The 22,778-nt window shown below is 42.4% G+C and overlaps 1 protein-coding gene across 1 annotated transcript in view; it reads right to left on the reverse strand.

Moving 5' to 3' along the window:
- The window catches only part of ssbp4 (single stranded DNA binding protein 4), an 87,389-nt gene that overhangs the window by 4,973 nt on the left and 59,638 nt on the right, over nucleotides 1-22,778 (reverse strand). Inside the window, exons 5-12 of the mRNA XM_086224154.1 lie at nucleotides 17,255-17,344; nucleotides 8,289-8,372; nucleotides 4,682-4,808; nucleotides 4,517-4,584; nucleotides 2,598-2,662; nucleotides 1,485-1,530; nucleotides 1,346-1,381; nucleotides 1,159-1,213 (exon numbers count right to left, since the gene is read on the reverse strand). Of these exons, the coding sequence (XP_086080280.1) occupies nucleotides 1,159-1,213; nucleotides 1,346-1,381; nucleotides 1,485-1,530; nucleotides 2,598-2,662; nucleotides 4,517-4,584; nucleotides 4,682-4,808; nucleotides 8,289-8,372; nucleotides 17,255-17,344 (571 nt within the window). The remainder of the gene's footprint in view (nucleotides 1-1,158; nucleotides 1,214-1,345; nucleotides 1,382-1,484; nucleotides 1,531-2,597; nucleotides 2,663-4,516; nucleotides 4,585-4,681; nucleotides 4,809-8,288; nucleotides 8,373-17,254; nucleotides 17,345-22,778) is intronic.

Genomic DNA, 22,778 nt, shown 5'->3' on the forward strand with positions numbered 1-22,778 from the left:
TGAACCAAACTGAAACAGAAAATGAACCAAATGTATTAAGTTCAATTCGATTCTACAAAACATAGTTGCGAAAGTGCCCCTAAACATGCAAGACGATGAGGTAGGTTGTCCCTCAAATACTCACAAAAAATAAAGGAAAACAATCTACTAAAAATGCATCCAAAAAAAGGGTTTGAAGTTGACAAATGTGTTGCATTTGTTGTATTTCAGTTCGCAACCTCTATGGTATGTTCACTTCTCCCTCTACAATAGAACAAATCTCTTCTTCCTATTAGGAATGTTAAAGCACGTCATTACAGGGGCACCCTGGGAATTTGGCAACAACCAGCACACACTATGCTGAGTCTGTCTGCTATGATTCAGAAGGATGAGATGACCTTGATCTGACATTGCAGAGTGAAAGTAGCAAGTTTAAAAAAAAAAAAAAAAAACCCACACGAATAAATGAAATTGAATGAGAAGGGAATGCAGGATGTCGTAAGTCGTGGAAAGATTCTTGCCCGGTCGTCTCCCTGAATCTCAGTATTGTTGTGACTGTAGGATGGGGGGGGCATTTTTTGTGGGAGGTGTGTGTGTGTGTGTGTGTGTGTGTGTGTGTGTGTGTGTGTGTGTGTGTGAAATCTTGGCGGCTGCAGTGGAAATATGTTCCCTCCCGGTGTTCGTGTGAGCAGGATCGTTTTGTGTAAAAGGTTTCCAGGGCAACATATCACAATAGAGGTACGTATATAAATAATAAATAGTGGATAGAAAAAGGAGCTCTCTGCAGGCCAGCGGAAGCAGAACGTCCAGAAGATTGCTGTTGTGTTTTCAGTTAATCTTGCACACAGACAGCAGACTGGTGGGTCGAAGCAGAGATAGATGTTGATTGAGGAAACGCTGGGATATTTGTACCAGTTTGTCCAAAAAAGAAAACAATGAAAACAACTGCAATTGCACTCGTCTACTAAATTTCAACAAATGCATCGCGTCTTTTATCAATGTGTCTACACATACATAAGCCTTCCTTGAGGCCCCATTTTTGAAGTATCACTGCCAGTTTCTCAAAAAGAGACACGCATCTGACAGGGAAACAGTTTGATGTTTCTGAGAAAGAGCCCACATTCAGTGCACAGTAGATAAAAGCATAAATCAGAAACAAAACTAAAGTGTATAACTCACCTCCAGGGCTAGGCATGATGGGAGTTCCTGGTGGGCCGCCTCCCCCTGGAGGGCCCTGAGGGGTGAAGCAAGAAGAGGAAGAAGAGAGGAATGAGTGCTGAGTGCACCTCGGTGGCAGCGTGCCTGTTAGATATCAGCGGTAATTTATGGCCCACTGTCAAACACGAGTCCATGACGGGACACTTACCACGTAGTTGCCAGGAGATGAAGATGAATACGCTATCTGGAGAGAGAATAGACCCCAGTTGAAACAAAACATGGGACGCAGCTATTGTAAACACACTCAGTCATACACAGAGATAAAGATGGGAGAGAATGTGACTCACTGAGTTAGTGTTGGGATTTGGCCAGGGACCCCTTCCACCAGGACCCCTGCAGAAGAAAACATGTCATACAAGATTCCCAGCAAACACCACAGCCACATGATCCACTTCAACAAACACTCCAGGAGATGTTTGCTTCTACTCATGATATCCTATAAAGGACATCTATTAGATCAGGGGTTTTCAAAATCTCCTTATTAACCAAGTTTCTGGACACCTGAACAGGATAATTATTTTATTTGATCCCACGGACAGTCAACTATTAAGCAGGTGTCAGTCACCAAACACATGAAAACAATATGTCCTGGGTCGTTTAATGAGTTCTGACTCTTGAAAAGCAGAAAAACAGTAAAATTCCTCCAAAATTACCATACCTCTTAAACATCTTTAACTAGATCACATGTAAACACTGTTTTCTACAAGATATCCTTTAGATAATAGTCTTTCACCTCCTCAAACACTCCAGTCACAATAGACCGACAAAAAAGCCTACACAAATATTCCTATCATATAATAATCTGTAAAGAAGTAAATAAGTAAAGTTGTGTCGGTGGCAACTCTAACTTGACAGCTATTTAATTATGACATTAGTTGTAATATTATTGATCCAGTAATTTAAATAGTAGCTATTAACACTCACAATGTTGTCCTTCTATGGCTTATTATGTATTTTATCAGTCATTTGTTTCTTTATAGGGTCTATTTATTATTATTTCAACCAAACATATGTATTCATGCATATATATTTCTAGTTCTTTCCCCTTCTTAAATGTTAAAGCAATTTGACCTGTTTATTGTGTATGACAAATGTAAAACAAATCAAATATCATTATTATCATTATCACTATTAATTAGAAATTAATGCTTACTGTGATTTGACAATGACATTAAAACATTTTCTTAACTGTGTTGCTGACAGAGGAATATAAATCAATGTGTCATAACCAACTCTACAGGATGTGGTTATAAACAACACCTTTTTTAAATGCAATCGAGGATTCATCAACAGATTATTGCAGCTAGCAACTGTTTAACACAGATAAAGTGATGAATTTTATTAAGGCTTTAACCTAAAGCCACAAACATCGGAGGACTTGATATTGTTAGTGTACTAACATGTTCATGCCCGGCATCCCTGGCCCCATGGAGTTGGGAGGGGGCCTCATCCCGCCGCCATAATTCTGCACAAACGGAACACGTGGTCAGCACATCATCTCACACCTGCTCGGTCAACATCAAACAGGTTTGACTCTTAATGAAGGTCAAAGATGATCATGTCTTCCATAAACTAGACTTTAATTGTTTGTGTATGTGAGTGTGTGTGTGTGTGTGTGTGTGTGTGTGTGTGTGTGTGGTAGTTTGAGAGTGCAAAGCAGCTTGCCAGTGTGTTGTGCGTCGCTTTATATATGCTCCCCTCTGTGTGTTTGTGTGTATGTTTTCATGGCTGCCTAGCAGGTGTGTTTGGCTGGCGTGTGTGTGTGTGTGTGTGTGTGCGTGTGTGTGTGTGTGATTGAAACTGAGCTGAAGTAGGGGGCAGTCCAGTGCAGCTCCACTTGGAGAAAGAGTTTTGTTCAGCAGACGATTACACTTGTCGAGCAGATGCCACACCAGCTGCTGGGACGCTCGAAGCCAAAGTCACCGAGCCAGGGTGGCACAGAGAGCGGCCGAGGGGTACAGGGAGCGTGCGTGTGGTGTGTGTGTGAGTGTGTGTGTGTGTGTGTGTGTGTGTGTGTGTGTGTCTTTGTGTGAGGTGATGTTGGAGCAGGAGGTGGTTTGGTGCAGAATGAAGCAGCTGTCCAGTAATGGTAATTCACAAGGACACTGGTGTTTAACCCTGTCAGCTCCAGGCTGTTTTCAGGGTAAATTCGCTCCCTTTACTTCTAAGCTCTCCCAGTCATTACAAGAGCTTTATATTTCAAACAGTCAAGGCTGTTCACCTCTCCCTTCACTCATATAATCATTTTCAAACTGTAATTTTTTTTTATTAACAGAAGTCTTGCTTGTTTTTTTTTTTTGTTTAATTTTCATGAAGCATTCCCCAGTTAATCAATGGTTAATCAGTGTCTGCCGTTTGCTGACTATTATCGGCCTACAGGCAAATAAGGTGGCATTTACAGATGAAATGTGTCCAATGTTTATCTGTTGATGTGAAAGGTTATAGCAAATGCTGTTTAAGAAAGATACAGGATTTAATTCCTTTGTACTGACGTACCTAAAAAAACCTTAAATATAGAGGTTTTTTTTTTTAAATTATCTTCAATTTCCCTAGGACATAATGGTGGACTACAAATCTACGAAAACAACAAAGACCACAAAAATCCATCAGAATCAGCCAAAGTCTTTTTTTTTTTTAAACACTGGTATTGATATTGGCCCAGAATTTCACAACTGGTGTATCCAATTTTTTTAAACAAACTGGGATGTAATGTCAGCCCCACATTGGAGACCCAACCCATATGTGCAAAAAGACTCCTCAAGAACACTTGGACCATAAAAAAGAGACTTGGTGACTTCTTCAGCTGAGACACAACAGTAGCTGTAGGCCATCCTCAATTTTTATTAGATTTAATGTCAATTGTAATTGATTTCTCCCACCAACACATTCTCACACAGATGAGCGAGCATGACTGGAAACGTCAAACACCGTCTCATTTGGAATGTGCTCCACCTCATGAGCCATTCTATGACTACAGATGTGAGTTGAATCCTGGGAACTCTTAACATCATCTACTACACCCAAACACAGACAAATAAAGGACACTGCTCAAAATTGGCATCATCTGTATTCAAAATGTGTGTATTGTGTCAGTGTTTGTCTCACTAGCTGGGAGTCACTAAGACAGACTGGATCAGGTGCTGGTAGTGGGTCGCAGCCAAGCTAATCATCCAAACATTTTGACCTTTACAGGAAAAGTCAAAAGGCTGGTGGAACGGAGGATTATTGTGCAGCATTTTTGTGGTATTATTTTGTGAACCACTCATGATCCTCTGTAAGGGATGATGCATGACTGTTTTTGAGTGTTCTTGCTGGCTACCTGTGGGCCCATGCCTCCCATGCCTCGAGGGGGATTCATTCTCATTGGACCTCCCATGTTTGGATGTCCTGTGGTCAGAGAGTGTGGATTATTATCATGGCAGCAACGTGAACAACAAAACTGAGGCCAAATACAGCTTTCCTAAAACGACATGTTTTACCATACCTTGAGGTCTGGTGGGGTCCAGGCTGTTTGGCAGGAGAGGCTGTGACCCTGGGATGCTCCCAGGCGGCTGATTTGGCATACGGAGTGAGGGTCTTGGCCCACCTGGGTACCGTGGCGACATGAATGGCTGTTGGATGGACAGGAAAAGCACAATAGTTAACTCAAATTTGATGAGATGAAAAGCTCAATACATGCTAATGTTAAAAGCACTAAAGGGGCAGCATGGCTTCGAGGTTTGAGGCTGTCTAGCAACCGAAGGGTCACCGGTTCGATCCTCACTTCCCCCAGTGACCAGGTCAAAGTACGCTTGAGCAGGATACTGAACCCCTAATTGCTCCCCCCCACCCCCTTAACCAATAAGCAGTATAGAAAATGGATGGACAGATGGGTTCAAAGCACTATTTTCACCAATACTGATTGAAACACAATTCAGTGAGTCAGAATTTATCCATGCAAAGTGTATATTTATCAGGATTCTCCAGATCCAAAAAGTGATGCGATTTACAATTTCAAAGTTATGATTTGCTTTTCAATGGAAACTACTTCTGAAAACCTGAAAAGTAGCAGGAGTCCTAAAATAGACTATAAATAAAGATGGCGGACTGAGCTTCACAAAGAGAGATGAAATGATATAAAATATTGAAAACTTGCACAATGCACCACTCAAATTTAATGATAAGACAGTCAGTATCTAAACATGGATAAATATTGCATTAATTTATTATGCGCTGTAACTGTATCTTTTAATATGATACTTAAGGTTTTTCTTTAGATATTAAATGTCAGTAAGATTGTTCTTGAATGAATCACATTCATCCTTATAGAAAGTGAGGGTTTTACACACAAGGCGTTAAGCACCTTTCAACCTGACTGCTTTTACAAAGGACTTAAATTCGGATTTATTGCTCAAATCTGATTTTTTTGTTTGTTTGCATTATTTTAGTGTATCAGGTACCTGTGCTTTGTATGCTTTGAGTCTTTAGTTTCTTTTAAAATACTAATAATCAGATCTGAGCTAAACTTAAGCAAAAGAAATCTGAGCTGGGTCACTTTTGTTTGCAGGCAGCTGCTGTGTCTTCCTTGGCTGGTTTTGAAGTACTTTCCTCACATTTCAGCAGGGGGAGCTGTTGTGTTAAGGAATGATACACTACTTTTTTGTTATATTCCCAAAAAGAGGGGGTTTGTCTTGGAAAGTAAGACCCCAGGTGGCAAAATCCATTAGGATAAAGGTAAAGCAGGACAGATAAGAGAGAGAGAAAACATGTAAGATAGTAAGTTTGTTTGGAGGAACAATCTGAAAGACAAGGGAGGCAGAACAGGACAAGGAGAGGAAGACAACAGTAGGATAGGGAGACAGAGGAGAACGAGCAATGGTGATGCTCCACATCTTCAGGTTGGTTGGTTTTGTGCAGCTGCACTAGTGTCCCACCGTGTCTACATCACCACAACACAGGCAGGATGTAGCGATGCAGAGGAGAAAGTGAAGATAGCAAAATGTTCTTTTGACTTTTTTAGCCCTCGGTTTAGTCTTATTGATAGGAAGCAAAGCCTAATGGCTGTTTGTAACTCCCTGCTGTTGTGACGTTAAAGTCTTCGCAAGCCTGAGTGATTGACAGTCACAGGAGATGTCAGCAGCAAGGAGTTACAAGCCATAGGGGTTTGATTCCTGTCTTTAATACTGAATAGAGGGTTACAAAAAAATAATACTCTACATGAGAACGTCACGTAAATGAGGCCATATGTTGACAAGGTTGAACAATCAAAAACATGAGCGGACCTTTACACACACGAAACCCATCATTTATTGAGACTTTTATTTTGATAGTGGCAGTAAAGATACCAACAACATGTGTGGGGGCATGTGAGAGGTGTGGAAGTGGACAGTAATCCAATCATCAAGGTATATAATCAGTTCCAGACAATTAATACTATTTAATTCAATAAAACAAAACATGTACAACCCTTCTTTGGATACACAAATATACTGTGTGTCCAGAAAACCACTGAGTAATGAACAAACACATACTTTGCTTAATATATAAAATATGTGCGCATAAAATAGCTCAATGTATCCAACACAGTTTATTTATGACTGACACGGTGTGTAAAAAAACAGCCACATGGTAAATATGCACACTTTTATCACTTTCCTTCTCAGAGTGTAGTGAATAATGCAAAGCACCCCAGACAGATGGTTTACACAATTCCCTGAGAGAGTACGCTGCTACCACAAATACCCTCATCCAGTGAAGCCACATTGTCATGTAGCATGATAAGAATTAATTCCAAACTCAATCTAACTATTTTAGTATCAAGGGGAAACATGCTAATTTGTGTCTTTTGGTCACAGAGCATGAACAGCATCATCTTCACACAGAGATAAGCAACATAAATATAACAAGAGGCTGGCTTATGTTGGTAATTAGTTATATACTCTATGTTTTGTGGTGTGTGTGTGTGTGTGTGTGTGTGTGTGTGTGTGTGTGTGTGTGTGTGTGTGTGTGTGTGTGTGTGCGTGTGCTTTTGGGGCATCTGCAGGGCGAGTTATATAATCCCAGTTTGCCCTGAAGGTGAGGACTGACTTACTACTGTTTTCTTCCCCTTCTCTTTTTCTCATTTCTTCCCTGTTTACATTCATCTCTCCTTTCCTCCGTGACCACGGTTGCGATGAATGTGTGTGTGTGTGTGTGTGTGTGTGTGTGTGTGTTTGTGTGTGTGTGTGTGTGAGAGGAGCAGCGGTGTGTCAGGCAGTGTTGCAATATTAATGGTCTATTGATGGACTACAGCATGGTGAGTGCAGGGCTGAGGGAGAGAAGGCCCTCCAGATGCACCTCAGCTGCTTACAGCTGGGCCGACACCGCTAAATTATTCATCACTATCGTGGATGCTGCCTGTCCTGTCTGGGAGCACAACCAGAGACCTGCTTGTGCAGTTGTGAGTGAGTGAGTGAGTGAGTGAGTGAGTGAGTGAGTGAGCGAGGAAGCACTCTGAGGGCCTATACCTCAGCCCAGGTGGCACATGGACACGAGATGTGGATGCAGAATAGTTCAGATCCTATCTCAATTCCACCGTTTTTTCATTTTATGACTGCATACCATCCTGGTAATTCTAATGAAATACGCATGTCAATTTTCAAGATATGATCACAAAACCAAAATATATATTTGGGATCTCTGATCAATAAGAAGTACAGATCGATCAGCCCTGGAAGCTCTTCCTCCCAACTTTATTCATCAGACTGCCAAATGTAATCCAATTTTGTTGATCAAACTGTCAATCATGGGTATTCTAGAAAATTATCCAGAACATCTCATGAGTGAAGTCTGTTGTTTTGAAAGAAATGCATCCATAATAGCATAGTCTGCTCACACCATGAACCACCAATGTCTGAAACAATCTTCTGGATCCAGGAACCAGAATGACGTTCAGATTTATTTCAAAAGTTCAACACTGGAGCCTTATTACATGATGATTCTTACCAGAGCATTACTTAAAATTCTTTCCAAAAGTTTTTAAATCATCTTGCAAAAAACAAATAAAAAGAACAGACAAATGCCAATGACCAGATAAGCTCCTCGGTGGAGGTAACAAAGGGACTGTTTCTCACCTGTCCGTGCGGTCCCATCATGGGATTACTGGGGTTGTGTGGGGGAGGCTGTGTGTGTGGGGAAGGCTGAGATCCTGGAGGACCCTGGTGAAAAGAAGACATACAGACGTCAGTTAAGAATTTGATTAGAAAAAATGTCATCGCAAATCAGAAAAGACAAGACCGTACTCTACCGACATTAAATCCCTTTCTCGAATGGAGCTGAACAGACAATAAGCTTAACTGGAAATACATGAATTGGGCAGTTATGTCACAGTGCTACTAACCAGAGCTGAGCATGAATACAAGAGGAAATACTTATACAGTCTACCTGGTGCTCAGTCTGTTTTATATGTATTCTTCCCTTCTATCTGTTCTTATATATTGCTGTTACATAACATCTGCTATGGCTTACTCGGGGGTTAAAGCCGTTGTTCGATATCCTCAGGCTTCGTCGAAGCCTCCTGAACAAAACCATTCTTATGCCGCCTACTAAAGATGCCGGCAAGAGTGGCCCTGACTGAACCGGGTATATCAGCCAAGATTAAAACGTAGCTGCGCAACAAATGTGGCCTCCCATTCAATACGAGAGTGATTTGATGTTCATTTGTCAATCTTTAAGATATTACACAAATGAAAGCATTTCCCCTCACAGAATCCTGTATCATGTCAGTATATTCACGAGTAGAAGTAAGCTTTACCCACTTTTAAGTCAACTTGTTCAATATAATGGAGTGTCAAGCACAACGACATATATTTAAACACAACCAAACAGGCCCCAGGCAACATCAGGTCCTTAACAGGTAAAATCATTAGTGACAATTTAAATAGATACAACAATAATAATCATGATAAGAAAAACAGAGAACTAACTGTCTCCTGAATCTACTCTTCATCCGATCATTATTATGACACGTGCGGTAGGAAATGACTTTTCCTGAGTTAACTTTCTTGTACAAGTACGGTGTTAAGTACATCACGGCAAATACAGTATCAGAGGACTGTAGATGAATTTGGATTTCTTTTTTTTCCTTCAGTATCCTCATCTGACTCTTGCAGCAGCTGCTCCAGCAGAGATCTGTTACCACCTGAACATCAATACAGAGACAGACGACCACCCACTGCCAGACCAGACTTATCTACTCCAGAGCCAGAGCCTCCGTCAAGCGCTCAGCTATCAGGTAACATTACAGGTGAGTGTGTGTGTGTGTGTATATGTGAGGGAGAGAGATTGAGTGTTGATGAGCATGAATATCTCCCTCTTTTTTTTTAAGATGAGAGCAGGATCTTCTCCCAGGTGCGTGTGTGTGTGTGTGTGTGTGTGTGTGTGTGTGTGTGTGTGTGTGTGTGTGTGTGTGTGCGTGCTGTCTTGATTATATGTAGACTGTGGTGGCACCCAAGAGGTGGAAGCACTCCTTTCACAGGTGTGTATCTGACATCACATTGAAAGGATTATGGGATTAATTGTGTGCAATATAACCTGAGACACACACACACATGTATGCAGACATGCTCCCTTTGGCATGTTTACACAGTTCTGCTTGTATGCAAATAAGATGGAGACACACACACACACACACACACACACGCACAGACACAAACACTTGAGCTGAGAGTAATTATGTTTCCCCTTATCAATTTCAGGTGCTGTAAGAATAAATAGACTTGATTAATCCAATGGTTATTTTTTTTAATCAATACTGAATAATACCAATCATCTACATTCAAAGTCTTTAATTAGCTTGTTTTGTCCGATGAACAATTTAAGACAAATTTGTATACAATTTTCAATAATAAAAAAACCCCCGCAAAACATCATATTTGAAAAGCTTTAAAAAAAACAACTATTCTAGCTTAATTCCTTGGAGCTACGAATTGAAGATTTCCCCCTAGAAGTATCCCTGCCATCAAAATGTTGCTTTGACTGAGGCGCTGGGCCAGCATGCAATGCTGTTGTATGCAGTGTTCCTTGTGGCTTCTATTCATGGATTCCACTCTGGAATTCCTCATAAAGTGGCTGTGAACAGCTACTCAGTTATGTTGACTTGTCAGTAATTATCAGTAATTTGTAACTTTTGCTTTCTTTTGATCTCCTTTATTTCAACTAATTGTTTCTGCACACACCTGTAACTCCTCACCTGTGACATGCCCCCAAACACACACATTCACCTGTGTGAATGGTCTGGCCTAAGTGGGACAGCTGCTCCTGATATTTGTATCTCTTTTGCTATAAACACTTTCACACCTCTTAACTTCTTCCTCCCCTCCTCGCTCCCTTGTTCCCACCCTGCCCACTGTGCCGCCCTCACTGTGCCAACGCTCTGTGGGCATGGCTGGGATGGAGACAGAGCCGAGCACCAGGAACCTGTGGGCGCTGCTACAGTGGGAAAACAAACACGCCTGACTGACAGCTTGAGACGAGCATGTTCCCGCAAACACAGATAAAGTGCCACACCGCTGCCAGGGACACTGTAAGAGAGCGCAGATTTGGCAGGAGAGATGAGCTTGTACATACACGTGAAAACAATACTGCTCATGAGCAAAAACACTTATTCAGGGATTCGCAAGCCTCTCTAAAAGTGTAGAGCTCAGCAGCAGCGCTCTGAAGACAGGTGCTTCCTCTCCTTTGGAGACATGACAGTTTACTTGTGCTGCGTTGACTCTGTTCACATCTGAGATACACTTGTATCCTCAACAAAGCCAAACAAAATGGTCAAAATCTACCCAGTGGTATGAAAATGTAGTCTGGAGGTGCTGGCACAGTTGTGACGTCTGTACGGGTGCCATTGTGGTCTTTCTTCCACTCTGTGTGTGTGTGTTTTGGTTGGTTAACACCAGCTGTACTGGCTCGCTCTGACTCTCAGCAGGTTCACACTGGGGCTAATGCAGCGCTAGCTCTGTCTGACCTCGGAGGTTATTGTTGTTGCCAACCTAGTGTGTGTGTGTGTGTGTGTGTGTGTGTGTGTGTGTGTGTGTGTGTGTGTGTGTGTGTGTGTGTGTGTGTCTAACAAGACACCCCTGCGGGGTCTGGCTGCACTGACCCAGATACGGCAGTCCACTCCTCCTCTATAAACACGAGCACACACAGCCTAGTTTTTGTCACTTAAGAGGACACTATTTTGACTTTAATATCCTGTGCTTTTACCGAGTTGCTTCAACACTAAACTCTTTCATTTCTTCATATAACTCTAAACGTTAAGGTTCATGATTTGTGTAAAAGGGATCAGATTTTTGGAGGTGGGCTCCCATCAAAACAAATACACACAGAGTTGTACTTGTATCACTTTAGCCTGATAAACACTTGTCCCCAAAATTATTTTCTCAGCTTCTGCCACTATTGAAGTAAGTACACAAAATACTCAACAAAGGGGCCTGGTTGCAAAAAAGCATTTTTGCTGCATAACTGCAGGGTGACACAACCATACCAGCAAAGAAATATGCTCATCCTAGACCCCACACATATATGCTAAGAAGCTTCTATAAAACAGACCAGCACAGTTGTTCCAGTCTACATCACTACTTGTGAAGGTACTAAGGAGGTGCATGTCAGGCTATGCATTAGGTTAGAATGTCGATTTAACACAACAATGTGGACCAGTCTCAAACTCTTTATCAGGCACTCATTGAAATACTTGGAAATTCAAAATTCTAACCCTACATTGTTCCCACAATGTGTCTGTGTGCACAGATTTATGTCCCAGCAATATACCGAATATCTGCTGCACACACACACACACATGCACAAACATACACGCACACGCACGCACGCACACACACACACACACACACACACACACACACACACACACACACACACACACTTTTCTCCACAATTATGTCCCACAATGGAGTGTAGCTGCTTTGGCTAGGCCTCCCTGGGCCTTCCTGCTATTACATGTGAATGGACCAGCATATGGCCTTTATGACTGTACTGTTCCCTCTACAGGTCCCTGCAGAGAGACGGAGAGAGAGAACACTTCAGCTGTCACAGAGGTGTACGCGGGGCAAGCGTGAAGACTCGCTAGCTTTTTGCGTGTGCGGTTGTGTGGCGATGTTTGTGTAAGAGAGAAGAAAAAGAAGGGGTGGGATGGGGGGGGCATGGGGAGCGTTAAATGAAGCAATTAATAAAATCATTTTCTACCCGACTAAGGAGATAACAGCTTGGCACAGTACCACAAACCCATCAACACAGCCCCCTCGTCTTCCCACCACTCATTTCAGCTTAAGGAAGACCCACACCGCTGCCCCTGGTGGACCACTAGCAGAAAAAGAGAGAAGGAGAGAGAGGGAGAGAGAGAGAGAGAGAGAGAGAGAGAAGAGAGAGAGAGAGAGGAAGAGCAGGAGTCATCTCACAGCTGCTAACACTAGAGGGCAGTGTGTAACTGCAGTCAAACTACTGGACACACATACACACACACAAAGTGAGAACAAAAAGCAGCCTGCATCACTGAACACAACAAACAAAGCCAGGAGGAACAGTGCACGCACGCATGCACGTACGCACACACACGCACACGCACACACACACACACACACACACACACACACACACTCATTGTCATTCCTTGCTAACATTCCAGAGAGAGCGACAGCAGTAGGTCTCCAGCTCACTCTTGCTATATAGCATGGTGACACTTCAGCTACAAGATGGGAGCACGCTATTGGGATGTGTGGGTGCATGTGTGTGTGTGAGTATGCGTGCATGTGTGTGGGGATAGGGGTGTATTCTCCCCCGAGGACAGCGGTGTGGCACTGACAGCCATCTACACATGTTAGGATGCCATTAAATGATTTATATAGCTATAGCTGTGATCCCCTCCTTGAATGCTCAGTTGCAGCTGTGCGTGCATGCGTGTGTGTGTGTGTGTGTGTGTGTGTGTGTGTGTGTGTGTGTGTGTGTGTGTGTGTGTGTGTAAGTTCTCATGTCTGTCTCTAAACAGATATCAGAAACATGCTGGCGATAGGGATGAAGCAAACACACCATGAGACAAAGGCTACATTCAAATCAGTGTTTAACTAGTGTTATCAACATGTGTAACGTGTGTGTGTATGTGTGTGTGCGTGTGTACGTGTATATGTGTGCGTGTGTGAGCGTGTGTGAGCGTGTGTGTGTGTGTGTGTGTGTGAACTGTCTCAAGCTCAGAATTTACAGAGATTTTCTGAGGACTGCCTCTCACTTTTTAAGTGCCTGTCATTCCTCTGGATCCCACAAGGAGAATTGTTCGCTATCATTTTTGTCACTGTCCTCTCAAAGATAAGCGCCGACAATAAGAGTCAAAAACGTTTCCTCTTGACAACGGGTTGCATTTGAGTCAGAAATGAAAAGTTTCTGCTGGGACAATCACATCTGAGGCTTCTATTTGAAACGCTATTTCAGATACGGCAGGCAAATATTAATTTTTTTTTATACAACCTGTTTGTGTTCAGTGTCCAGGGGTCAGACACAGTTGTGTCGCACTTTGGTAGCTTTCAAGTCCTCCACTGACCGTCATGAAATTCTAGGATTTCTTCAGTCATTCTGCCTGTTTTCTCTCAATCCTTTACACGCGTCAAAACTGACTCCAGTGAACCCAAGATCAGACTCACTTCTGATCAATAAATGACTAAAATCAGATGTTGCTCTAATTCATCATGTACCTGCCATGTGTCGGCTTTGAACAGGTTCTTAAACGTCTCTTTGATTCTGGTTCTTATATCAAACCTAATCCCCTTGTTGTGCTTTTTGGTGTTACCCCTGAAGAGCTTCGGTTACCTGCAACCAAACACACTGCCCTTGACTTTAGATCCTGTTTTTGGCACGAGGAGTGATTCCAGTGTACTAGAAAGAGCCCAGCCCCACCCTAAGTGGTTTACAGACTTAATGAAGTTTTCGAGTGCCTGACACACCACGTGTAGATCAGAGGGTCAACATTTTTAGCTCATTACATGCTCATATATTCTGATTTCAAGCAGATTTCAACTGCAGTGTGAAATCTAAACACTTTCTTTCTTTCTGGATTTCTTTCACATATCTCTGGAAGTCTCTTGATGCCTCTCCACTCTGCTGCTTTCTTTTACTCCTTTCTGTCATTACCTCCATCTCTCCTTGCAGCCCCCCCACCACCCTTCAACCCCCTCCCTTACTTGTCCTCCCCAGAGGGCCATGATGCAGCAGCAATGGACTTTCCCTGGCAGGAGCGGTGGATTATATACCTCCTCACAAAACATACCATCTCTCTCTTATTTTACTACACTTTCCTGTCCTCCTAACTAAAGCACGCCTCTCTTTATTCGTGCTGCAGGGGCCCAATGCCTGGCTTGTCCTCAAAGATTACGGAAGGGAGGGAGTGGTCACCCTCCATTTTCCTCGATATTGCCCCTCCTTTGCCCCTCATCCCTCTCTCCCAGGACTGCCGCCAATAAAAGTGTTGGGGGTCACCTGTGTTAATTACCGTGCTAGCACAACTGGGAACAAACTCCACCACTGCAAGCAGAGCACATGTGAGAAGCTCACACACAAGTGAGCAAACGTGTCGCTGGAGCAGTATAAGCATGTGCATGTGTGTGTGTGTGTGTGTGTGTGTGCGAGAGAGAGAGAGAGAGAGAGAGAGAGAGAGAGACAGAGGGAAAGAGAGAGAGAATATTTGTATCAAAGGCAAGCGAGATGGAGCGATTGAATCCTGGAGTAGGATGCCAGGTGAATGAAGGAGAGAGGAGAGGAAGAAAGTTGTGAAAGAAAGCAAATTTCAGGTGAGAAATGGTGGAAGCACAAATTCATTTTCAGGAGATAGTAGCCATTCTTAACTGTAAACAGAAATGTAAAACAGATTGAATTATATGAAACTTTTGAATCTTCTGTGTTCAAACTACACAAATGGAGGAATTTCACATTGTCATTTTGACCAACATAAACTGTACAGAGCAAGTGTGAGAATATATGAAAGGAGAACTGGACAAAAAAAAATCTTCCCCTTCACCTGAATGAATAAATGCTGCAAAAAACCTGCACTGGCCTGCACTTTCAGAATAGACCGCAACCATTAGTTCACCATGGAGTGAATGTCAGCTACCTAGGAATGCAGTGTGTGTGGTTTCAGCTCTAGGTGAAGTCGATAAAAACATGCTATGTCATACTTAAATATGCTGCCCTGTGTGTGTGCGCCCTTGATTTAGGGGGATGGAGTGTGTAATTTCAAGAGAGCAGTTTGTCTGTGTGTGTAATGCAGAGTTGTTTGCATCATTTTGTTTTATTTAGAGAAAGAGAAGCGAAGAGAAGAGAAGAGAAGAGAAGCGAAGAGAAGAGAAGAGAAGAGAAGCGAAGAGAAGAGAAGAGAAGAGAAGCCATCCATCCTCTCTTTTTTCTCCTCATCCTGTCTGTCCGTCTGTCTGTCTGCCATGCACACTGGGTCTATTTATGGAAAGCAATGTCACTCACGCAACACCATCAGATAGCTTTCTCCCCGGCCAGCTCACTGCTCATACATCATTAACATTCTCCACGACCCCAGCACACGCGCGCACACACACACACACACAGACACACACACACGCACACACACACACACACACACACACACACACACACACACACACACACACACACACACACACACACAGACAGTTCAAGACTATTCAGACAGACAGCTCCACAATGTCCGCACATAAACACCAGACGTACTAAACACCCACTAAAACACATGCTGAATCTTTAATCAGTAAAAGTCTTTAAATAGCTTGTTTTAGTTGTGCAATGGTCAAAAACTGAATTATAATTGATATTAAAAAGCAAGAAATCTCTGGTGCCTCGTGGAAGTGCAGTGTCTAGTGTAAGGATTTGGGGTCTGGTGATCTATGGCACAGTCGCAGTCTCAAACAGAGATTAAAGTCAGATCCGAGTCAGACACTGGGATCAAAGTCTGAGAGGTTGTGATGTCACACAACCAATACCCACTTAAACAGTTATGGCACGAGTGGTGCAAAATGTGAGAAATCAGACTAACCTCACATTTTTCAAGTTAGGACCAGAAAATGTGTAGTGGGTGCTCAAATTAAATAACATTCACAATTTAAGCAACGTTTTGTTGATATAAGGTTTACAGATGCATCATTTCAAAGTTATATGATGGTAGTTGTAAGGAGTTTTGTTCAAGGATTCTGCTTTTGGGTTGTAGATCTTTCATCTCTTGGCAGTGGTACACTCATTTTAATCCCTGTCTGTTAACCAAAGTCAGACTTCATCTATAAAAAAACTGTAAAAGTTCCCAAAGTGCGGTTAGGTAATAATCTAATGTGGCATCTAAGTATTCTTTAATTCATACAAATATCTCGATGATAATGTTCCAATTTAAGACATAAGGATCTGCAGCATCTTCAGTTCTCTCTTCTTTGCTCTTTAGATATCTTTAAACCTGAATTTTTAAAGTGAAACTAGTTCAATATGTGTCAAAGTAATGTGTGTCAAATGTGGCTTGCCCGTGTGCGTGTTTGCCTGCTAGAGACAGAGGATGGAAACAGATAAACTCTGTGTGTGTGTGTGTGTGTGTGTGTGTGTGTGTGTGTGTGTATGTGCGTGTGTTTGTGTGTGTGGGACCTCGTCAGCCTCCGAGAGCCGTGATGACAGGAAGAATTAGTGAAGCAACACAAACCAGAGAAAATAGCCTCCCTTCCTGTCCTCCATCCCAAACTAACAGTTCTATCACTTTTACACACACTGCATCAGTGTTCTGGAAAACACAGTGTACCAGAGAACCTCGACAAAGTCTGTCATCTCCATCAACAGACAGAGCAAGACTTAGCAACCGAAGCATGGACATATGGGACAGAGGCGGAGAGACGGGGAAGGGAACACATCTGGACTGGGATTAGGACAGCTAAAGAGGCTAAAAAAGGAGGAGGAGACAGAAGGATAGGCTTAGTGATGTGATGGGAGGGGCGGAGGGGGCTGTGGCGGGTGGAGGTGGGGGCGGGTGAGGGTGAGGGAGCAAGTCAACGAAAGAGTTCTGCCTTACTTGAAAGAAACCCGGGGGCATGGGTCCTCCAGGCATGCCATCATTGGGTGGCATGTTGCCCATCACTGGACTGGGGGCAGCGGCCGCACTCTGAAAAACACAAGAAACCACAGATGACTGTCAGTTCTCACATCAGGTGGAGCAGCAAGGTGTTCAAACAAAGATCTAATGCTTGGAAAGTCTTCACTTCCAACTCTGATTATGCTAACTGAATTGGAAATTGAGACACAAATGAAGCAATTACTTTGAACTGATACAAAGAACATGTGATATTATCTTGTCGGATAGACGAGGCCTCAGCACGCCTCCAGAGAACAAGTTTGAACATCCAGCATCGGACCGCCGAATCTACGGTATCTTTTCAGAACCAGCTGAAGTTGAGAATGTGGCAAGAAGAACTGCTCACATTAAAAAAGTTCCTGATGAGTTTTCCAATGGTGTGTAAATGCATTTGAAGGAAATATGCAATACACTTCAGCATTTATCACCATTTATTCTTATATTTTTTGCTTTCCTGTTGTTTTTATTCCTGTACTTATTCTTTATTCATATATTTTCACTATCACAGAATGTTTTATCTGTTTTGCCCTAATTTTCCCATATGCCATTTATTGAGTTTCCTCTGTGAATGTTTATATGTAACGGGTCAACTGTAGACAGTGAATTGGCCTTCAGGGATAAATAAAGCTTTCGGTGTCTATATCTTTGATAAACAGACCAGTCACAGCTGTTGTATGCAGCATGCATCGCGGTGGCATGCAGTGACATACTTGTGGAGGAGCATATCAGGCTACAGCATTAAATATACCACAACACATATACGGCCTGCAGGTTTTACGTTTATTTGACCATAAATAAAAAGATCCTGAGTTCAATGAAATGTGCCAGCTGGACACAGTCATTCGTGATCACTGCAGAACAGAAGTACTCCATTTCATTTTTTTAGCTCTGTGGAGAACGCGACTGGCTAAAGATTTGGATTATACTTCACAATGCGTTTGAGAGTTTGAAAGGAACATTTTGTGATGTTTTACTGTCGTTAGAAGTCGATCTCGATTAGCTTCAAGATAAATAATGCGAGGCTAGCATTTTCTGACTTCTGGAGTCCAAGTGAGTAAGTCACTCTTTGTGGGTGAAACATCCCTCTCACATAGCCAAACCTCTATGCTTCAGCAGATTTTGTTTTGGTTGGATTGGATATTGATGTTCAATATAAAACTTAAATCTAAATTATCATCTTGATTTATACAGCAGCCTTTATTACAGCATGCCCACCCTGCTTTGAATGAGGCCTCCAAATGTATTTTCGGCAGTAATTCTTTCGTCTTTTCTCTCAATTATAATGATTTCCAACATGAGGGGGAAGACAGATGTGACACTGGCTGCTCTGCTTTTCTTCTCAGGCAGTGAAGCTAACAGCGTTCGGTCATGACTGCTTTGTCAGAGCTTGACATTCACACATGGGGGAAACGATGAGAGGAGGAAATAAAAAGAGTTGCCCAGCGAAACACACTTTAAGTCCAAATGTGAGCCAGTTAACATGGTCTGGGAACAGTCCAACAGAGCAGTTCTTTCCAAAGTGACAATATAATAAAGCTCTGCGCAGGTTTGCATACAGATATCACATCGATCCTCAAATGCCTAAATGGAAGCATGATGTAACCATCAAAGTAGGATCCAGTGAAAGGCTCTGACAAGCTCTTTTGTCAAACAGGAGGAAAGCAAAGAAGTGTGATATTCCTGTTTCACTTGTTTTCTCCTGAGTAACCAGACTTACATCCATGAAAAATACAAACTCTCTCTCTCAAACACACCCACACACATACACACACACACGCACATGCACACCCACGCACACAGCTCCCACCCTGCCCCTCCCCCACTGTAATGAGAGCTTCAGTCACTTCCAGAGTAAACAATCCCTCCATCCCTCCACTGACCCACACAGCCTCAACACGAACTTACAGGCCCTGGGGCCACAAGCCAGGGCATACGCGCGCACGCCGCGCGTGCACGCACACACACACACACACACACACACACACATTTTAGAGGAGGGTGTGAATCTGTTAGACTTTGAACAAAACATAAGAGACCTACAGAGAGTGAAAATTGATGTATCCACAAGAATTTAAACTGACAAACATTAAAGATTAGGGTAGAGACAATGGTTTCTCTTGGATGTGATGAGTGATCTGATACCGAGTATGATTTCTGTGTGTGTCTGTGAGTGAGTGTGTGTGTGTGTGTGTGTGTGTGTGTGTGAGTGAGTGAGTGAGTGAGTGAGTGAGTGAGTGAGTGAGTGAGTGAGAGCGAGAAAGAAAGAGAGAGAGACAGTAAAAAGTGGGATGTCGAGAATATCTAATTACCCAGTCAACAAAAACATTTTGCTGCAGTTTGGGTTCACAGACAACCTGAAAGCACGCCGCTCTGCTTGGACACAGACCTCGCTAATATTCAACTTTTGACTTTGAGATATCCGAGTGGGCCTGTGGACTGGCAATTCACGTGTAACAATATCACTGATTTGACTCCTGCATTGCATCTTTTCATGTGTTTTCTTAAAAAAAAAAAAAATCCTTGAAGAGGTCCACTTGTGGGAAACAGCGTCCGGGGGCTTCATTCATTCCTTTACTCCAAGTACACTGTAAACCTGGGTTATTTTCGATTCTACTGCTGGTGGTGTTCTTTGGTGCTCTCTGTTCTTTTTCAGATACATCCCCCTTTTTCCACTCAGGTTAATCTTGGACCTATGTAAAGTTTTCCAGAGCAGCCAGAACACATTAACGCAGGCCCGACATTGTTTCTCCTTCAGCAACAAAGTGGGATGTAAGGCACTGCTAACCTCAACCCGGCCCTATAAAATATGAGCTGTCATCCAACAACTGGACAGAAAAAACAACATGAAAATACAAATGTGAACGAACAGTTGAGCAGCTGTAGCGTATCAGACAGTATTATCTTGGTAGGGGATCAGAGAGAGAGAGAGGAAGAAGAAGAAGAAGAAGAAGAAGAAGCAGGGGGTGAAAAAGAGAGGGCCAGAGAGGATGCAGCCTCTCAGGGAGAGGAAAGTTTGAATGGTTTGTGGGTGTAATTGCACAGCTATCTCTGAGAGGACAAATTTGAATGTAACATTGTCACAGTGAGGACATTTTGAGAAGTAGGGTTACTCTAAGGAGGGTCGGGATGTGGTTTTAAGGTTCCGATTAAAATTGGGTTTAGAATCAGCGTAGGGTTGTTGCATGGTTGGGAAGGTTAAAGGTACAATAGAGACCAATTTAAAAAAAAATAATCTTTTGAAAGTAATACCTTCATGGAACTTTTAGAGGCACAGAATTAAAGCCTAAATTTGTCTGAAAAATATTATAGAGGCGAAATCATTGTTTAAATTTTTTTTTTTTTTAATCGGGTCCAAAATGTTGGTTATATTTACATTCCAGAACTATTAGCAAACAACGGAAGCTCAGGAGCTGCCAGGTGTTGAATAAACTGAAGAAAAGGCTCAGAAACAAAAGGGTAAAATCAGTTATCCGTCTCAAAAACGGTATAACAAAGGAGCAAGACGAGGGTCAACATTGATTGAGCATTTCAACACTGGTCTAAACTGCAAGATGAAAGGGGGTTGAAAACCATGCTGAGGTGGCCACTTTTCTGCTGGACAGGTAAGCTAATGTTTGCAAACTAGCCCCTGACAGGCTCATGTTGTTGTTGTTAGTGTGTTACATCACGAAATCTATTGTGTTGAGATAGACCACATGAATTATCTGTCTTATTACTGCTACTCCAACTCTTACTATATGTGGCCAGAGAATGCATTATGTTCGTGAATGTCCTCACAAAGATAGCTCTGTGTGTGTGTGAGTGTGTGTGTGTGTGTGTGTTGCTGTGTGTCTGTTGCTGCCTGCTTCCCTCAGCCAGCCAGCGAGGCTCCACAGTACTCAGGTGAAGCAGCAGCAAAAGGCCCCTTCTCCTAGTTGCCATGACAACCTCGACCTCAGCTCCTGCTCTCCAGTGCCCATTAAAACCCTCAGGCCGTCAATCATCAGCATGGCCAGGGAGCAGAGGGAAAGGGAGGGAGGGAGGGAGAAACTGAGATGGAGTTTGGATGGAGCTTAGCTGCCCTGTTTGCCACCGCTATCTCCGTCTTTCTATCTCGCCACACAAACAAACCTGAAACACAATACACACACGCGTGCGCGCACACACACACGCGCACGCCTCCCGCGCTCTCTCTTTCTCTCTCTCAACCTCCTGAAAATCTCCACCAAAATCAAAGCTGCATTTCAAGACTTCCCTTTCATTCATTTCAGAACAGATTTTACACCTTCAGCCTCCACCTCAAACTAATGACCCTGCTTGTTCACATTACAGTACCTTCAGTCTGCCCTTGTCCACACCCCCTCCTGGAAAAAGACAAGGTAGAAAGTAAAATATTTCGGATCATAGATTCTACATGTGGATCAAAATCATATTCATTTAAAGATTAGTTTCATTTTTTTTTTGTGGGAAACCTAATTTTTTCCCCCCCTTCTTTCCCAGAGAGGAACAAAATAACTAAAGCCTATTTTTATTGAAAGGTCCATGCTTGGATCCCTGGGACGTGCAATCAGGAGCTAATCAGCTCGAAGGCTGAACAAAAGATGCAGTTTCTGCATGACAGACAGTCACTAATGTGATATGATTGATAAGTCGTCAGAGAGTCTTTACCTCCCCAAAAAGTCTCAGTGGCTATGTTTACATGGACAGCTGTGATAAGATAAACCCAATTAAGACAACATTTCAAAAAGAACACTGCCATATTAAAACTGCTTTCTGATCAGTTTAATCCCAATCAGGTCATTCTTGGAGTGAGCGATAATTAGATTAAGATGTGGAGTTGTACAATTTTATGTTGTAGATGGGTTTTGTTTGCAGTTTTTCATTTTACGCGTACAGCAGTCAAACATCTCCCAGTGAATGTTCGAAAGTTCATTCGAGGCAGAGTTTTCTGAATGTTTTAGCATGAATCATTAAAAATATACCAGTTGTGACAAAAAAAAAAAAAAAAAAAAAAAAAGGTTTCTGGTCAAGATCCAGAAGGAACCCCAAAACGTAGCGATGTCTCTTTGTGGTCATGAGTCAGGCTTTGCTCAGTGGTAGGTAACAGGAATATGAATGGAATACTGCAAACACTTAACTGGAATATGGTTTGATTTTAAATAAGATCAACAGTCAGATTATTGCTGCCCAAGTAAACATAGTCAATCTGTTGGGCAAATTACCTGACGTTAACACGGAGCCTTCCTAAATAAAGGCAAAGACTATGTAGCTTAAAATGGTGCACACTTTTCTAAAAAAAAAAAAAAAATTGAAATAAAATTGATTTGGTCTCAAATACAGTGCTTTTTCATGTGATAAATAGTATTTGACGGTGACTGTGAGTGCCACAGCACCTAGATATTAACAGGAAATGGCTTTTAACCAAATTTCATATTCAGGTTTATTTAAATATTTGAGAGGATATTTCAACAAGTTAGCCTCCTTT

This window comes from Aulostomus chinensis, chromosome 14 (genome assembly GCF_037954235.1).
Source record: "Aulostomus chinensis isolate RoL2024-O1b breed Wild chromosome 14, RoL_Achi_v1.0, whole genome shotgun sequence".
Classification (NCBI taxonomy): Eukaryota; Metazoa; Chordata; class Actinopteri; order Syngnathiformes; family Aulostomidae; genus Aulostomus; species Aulostomus chinensis.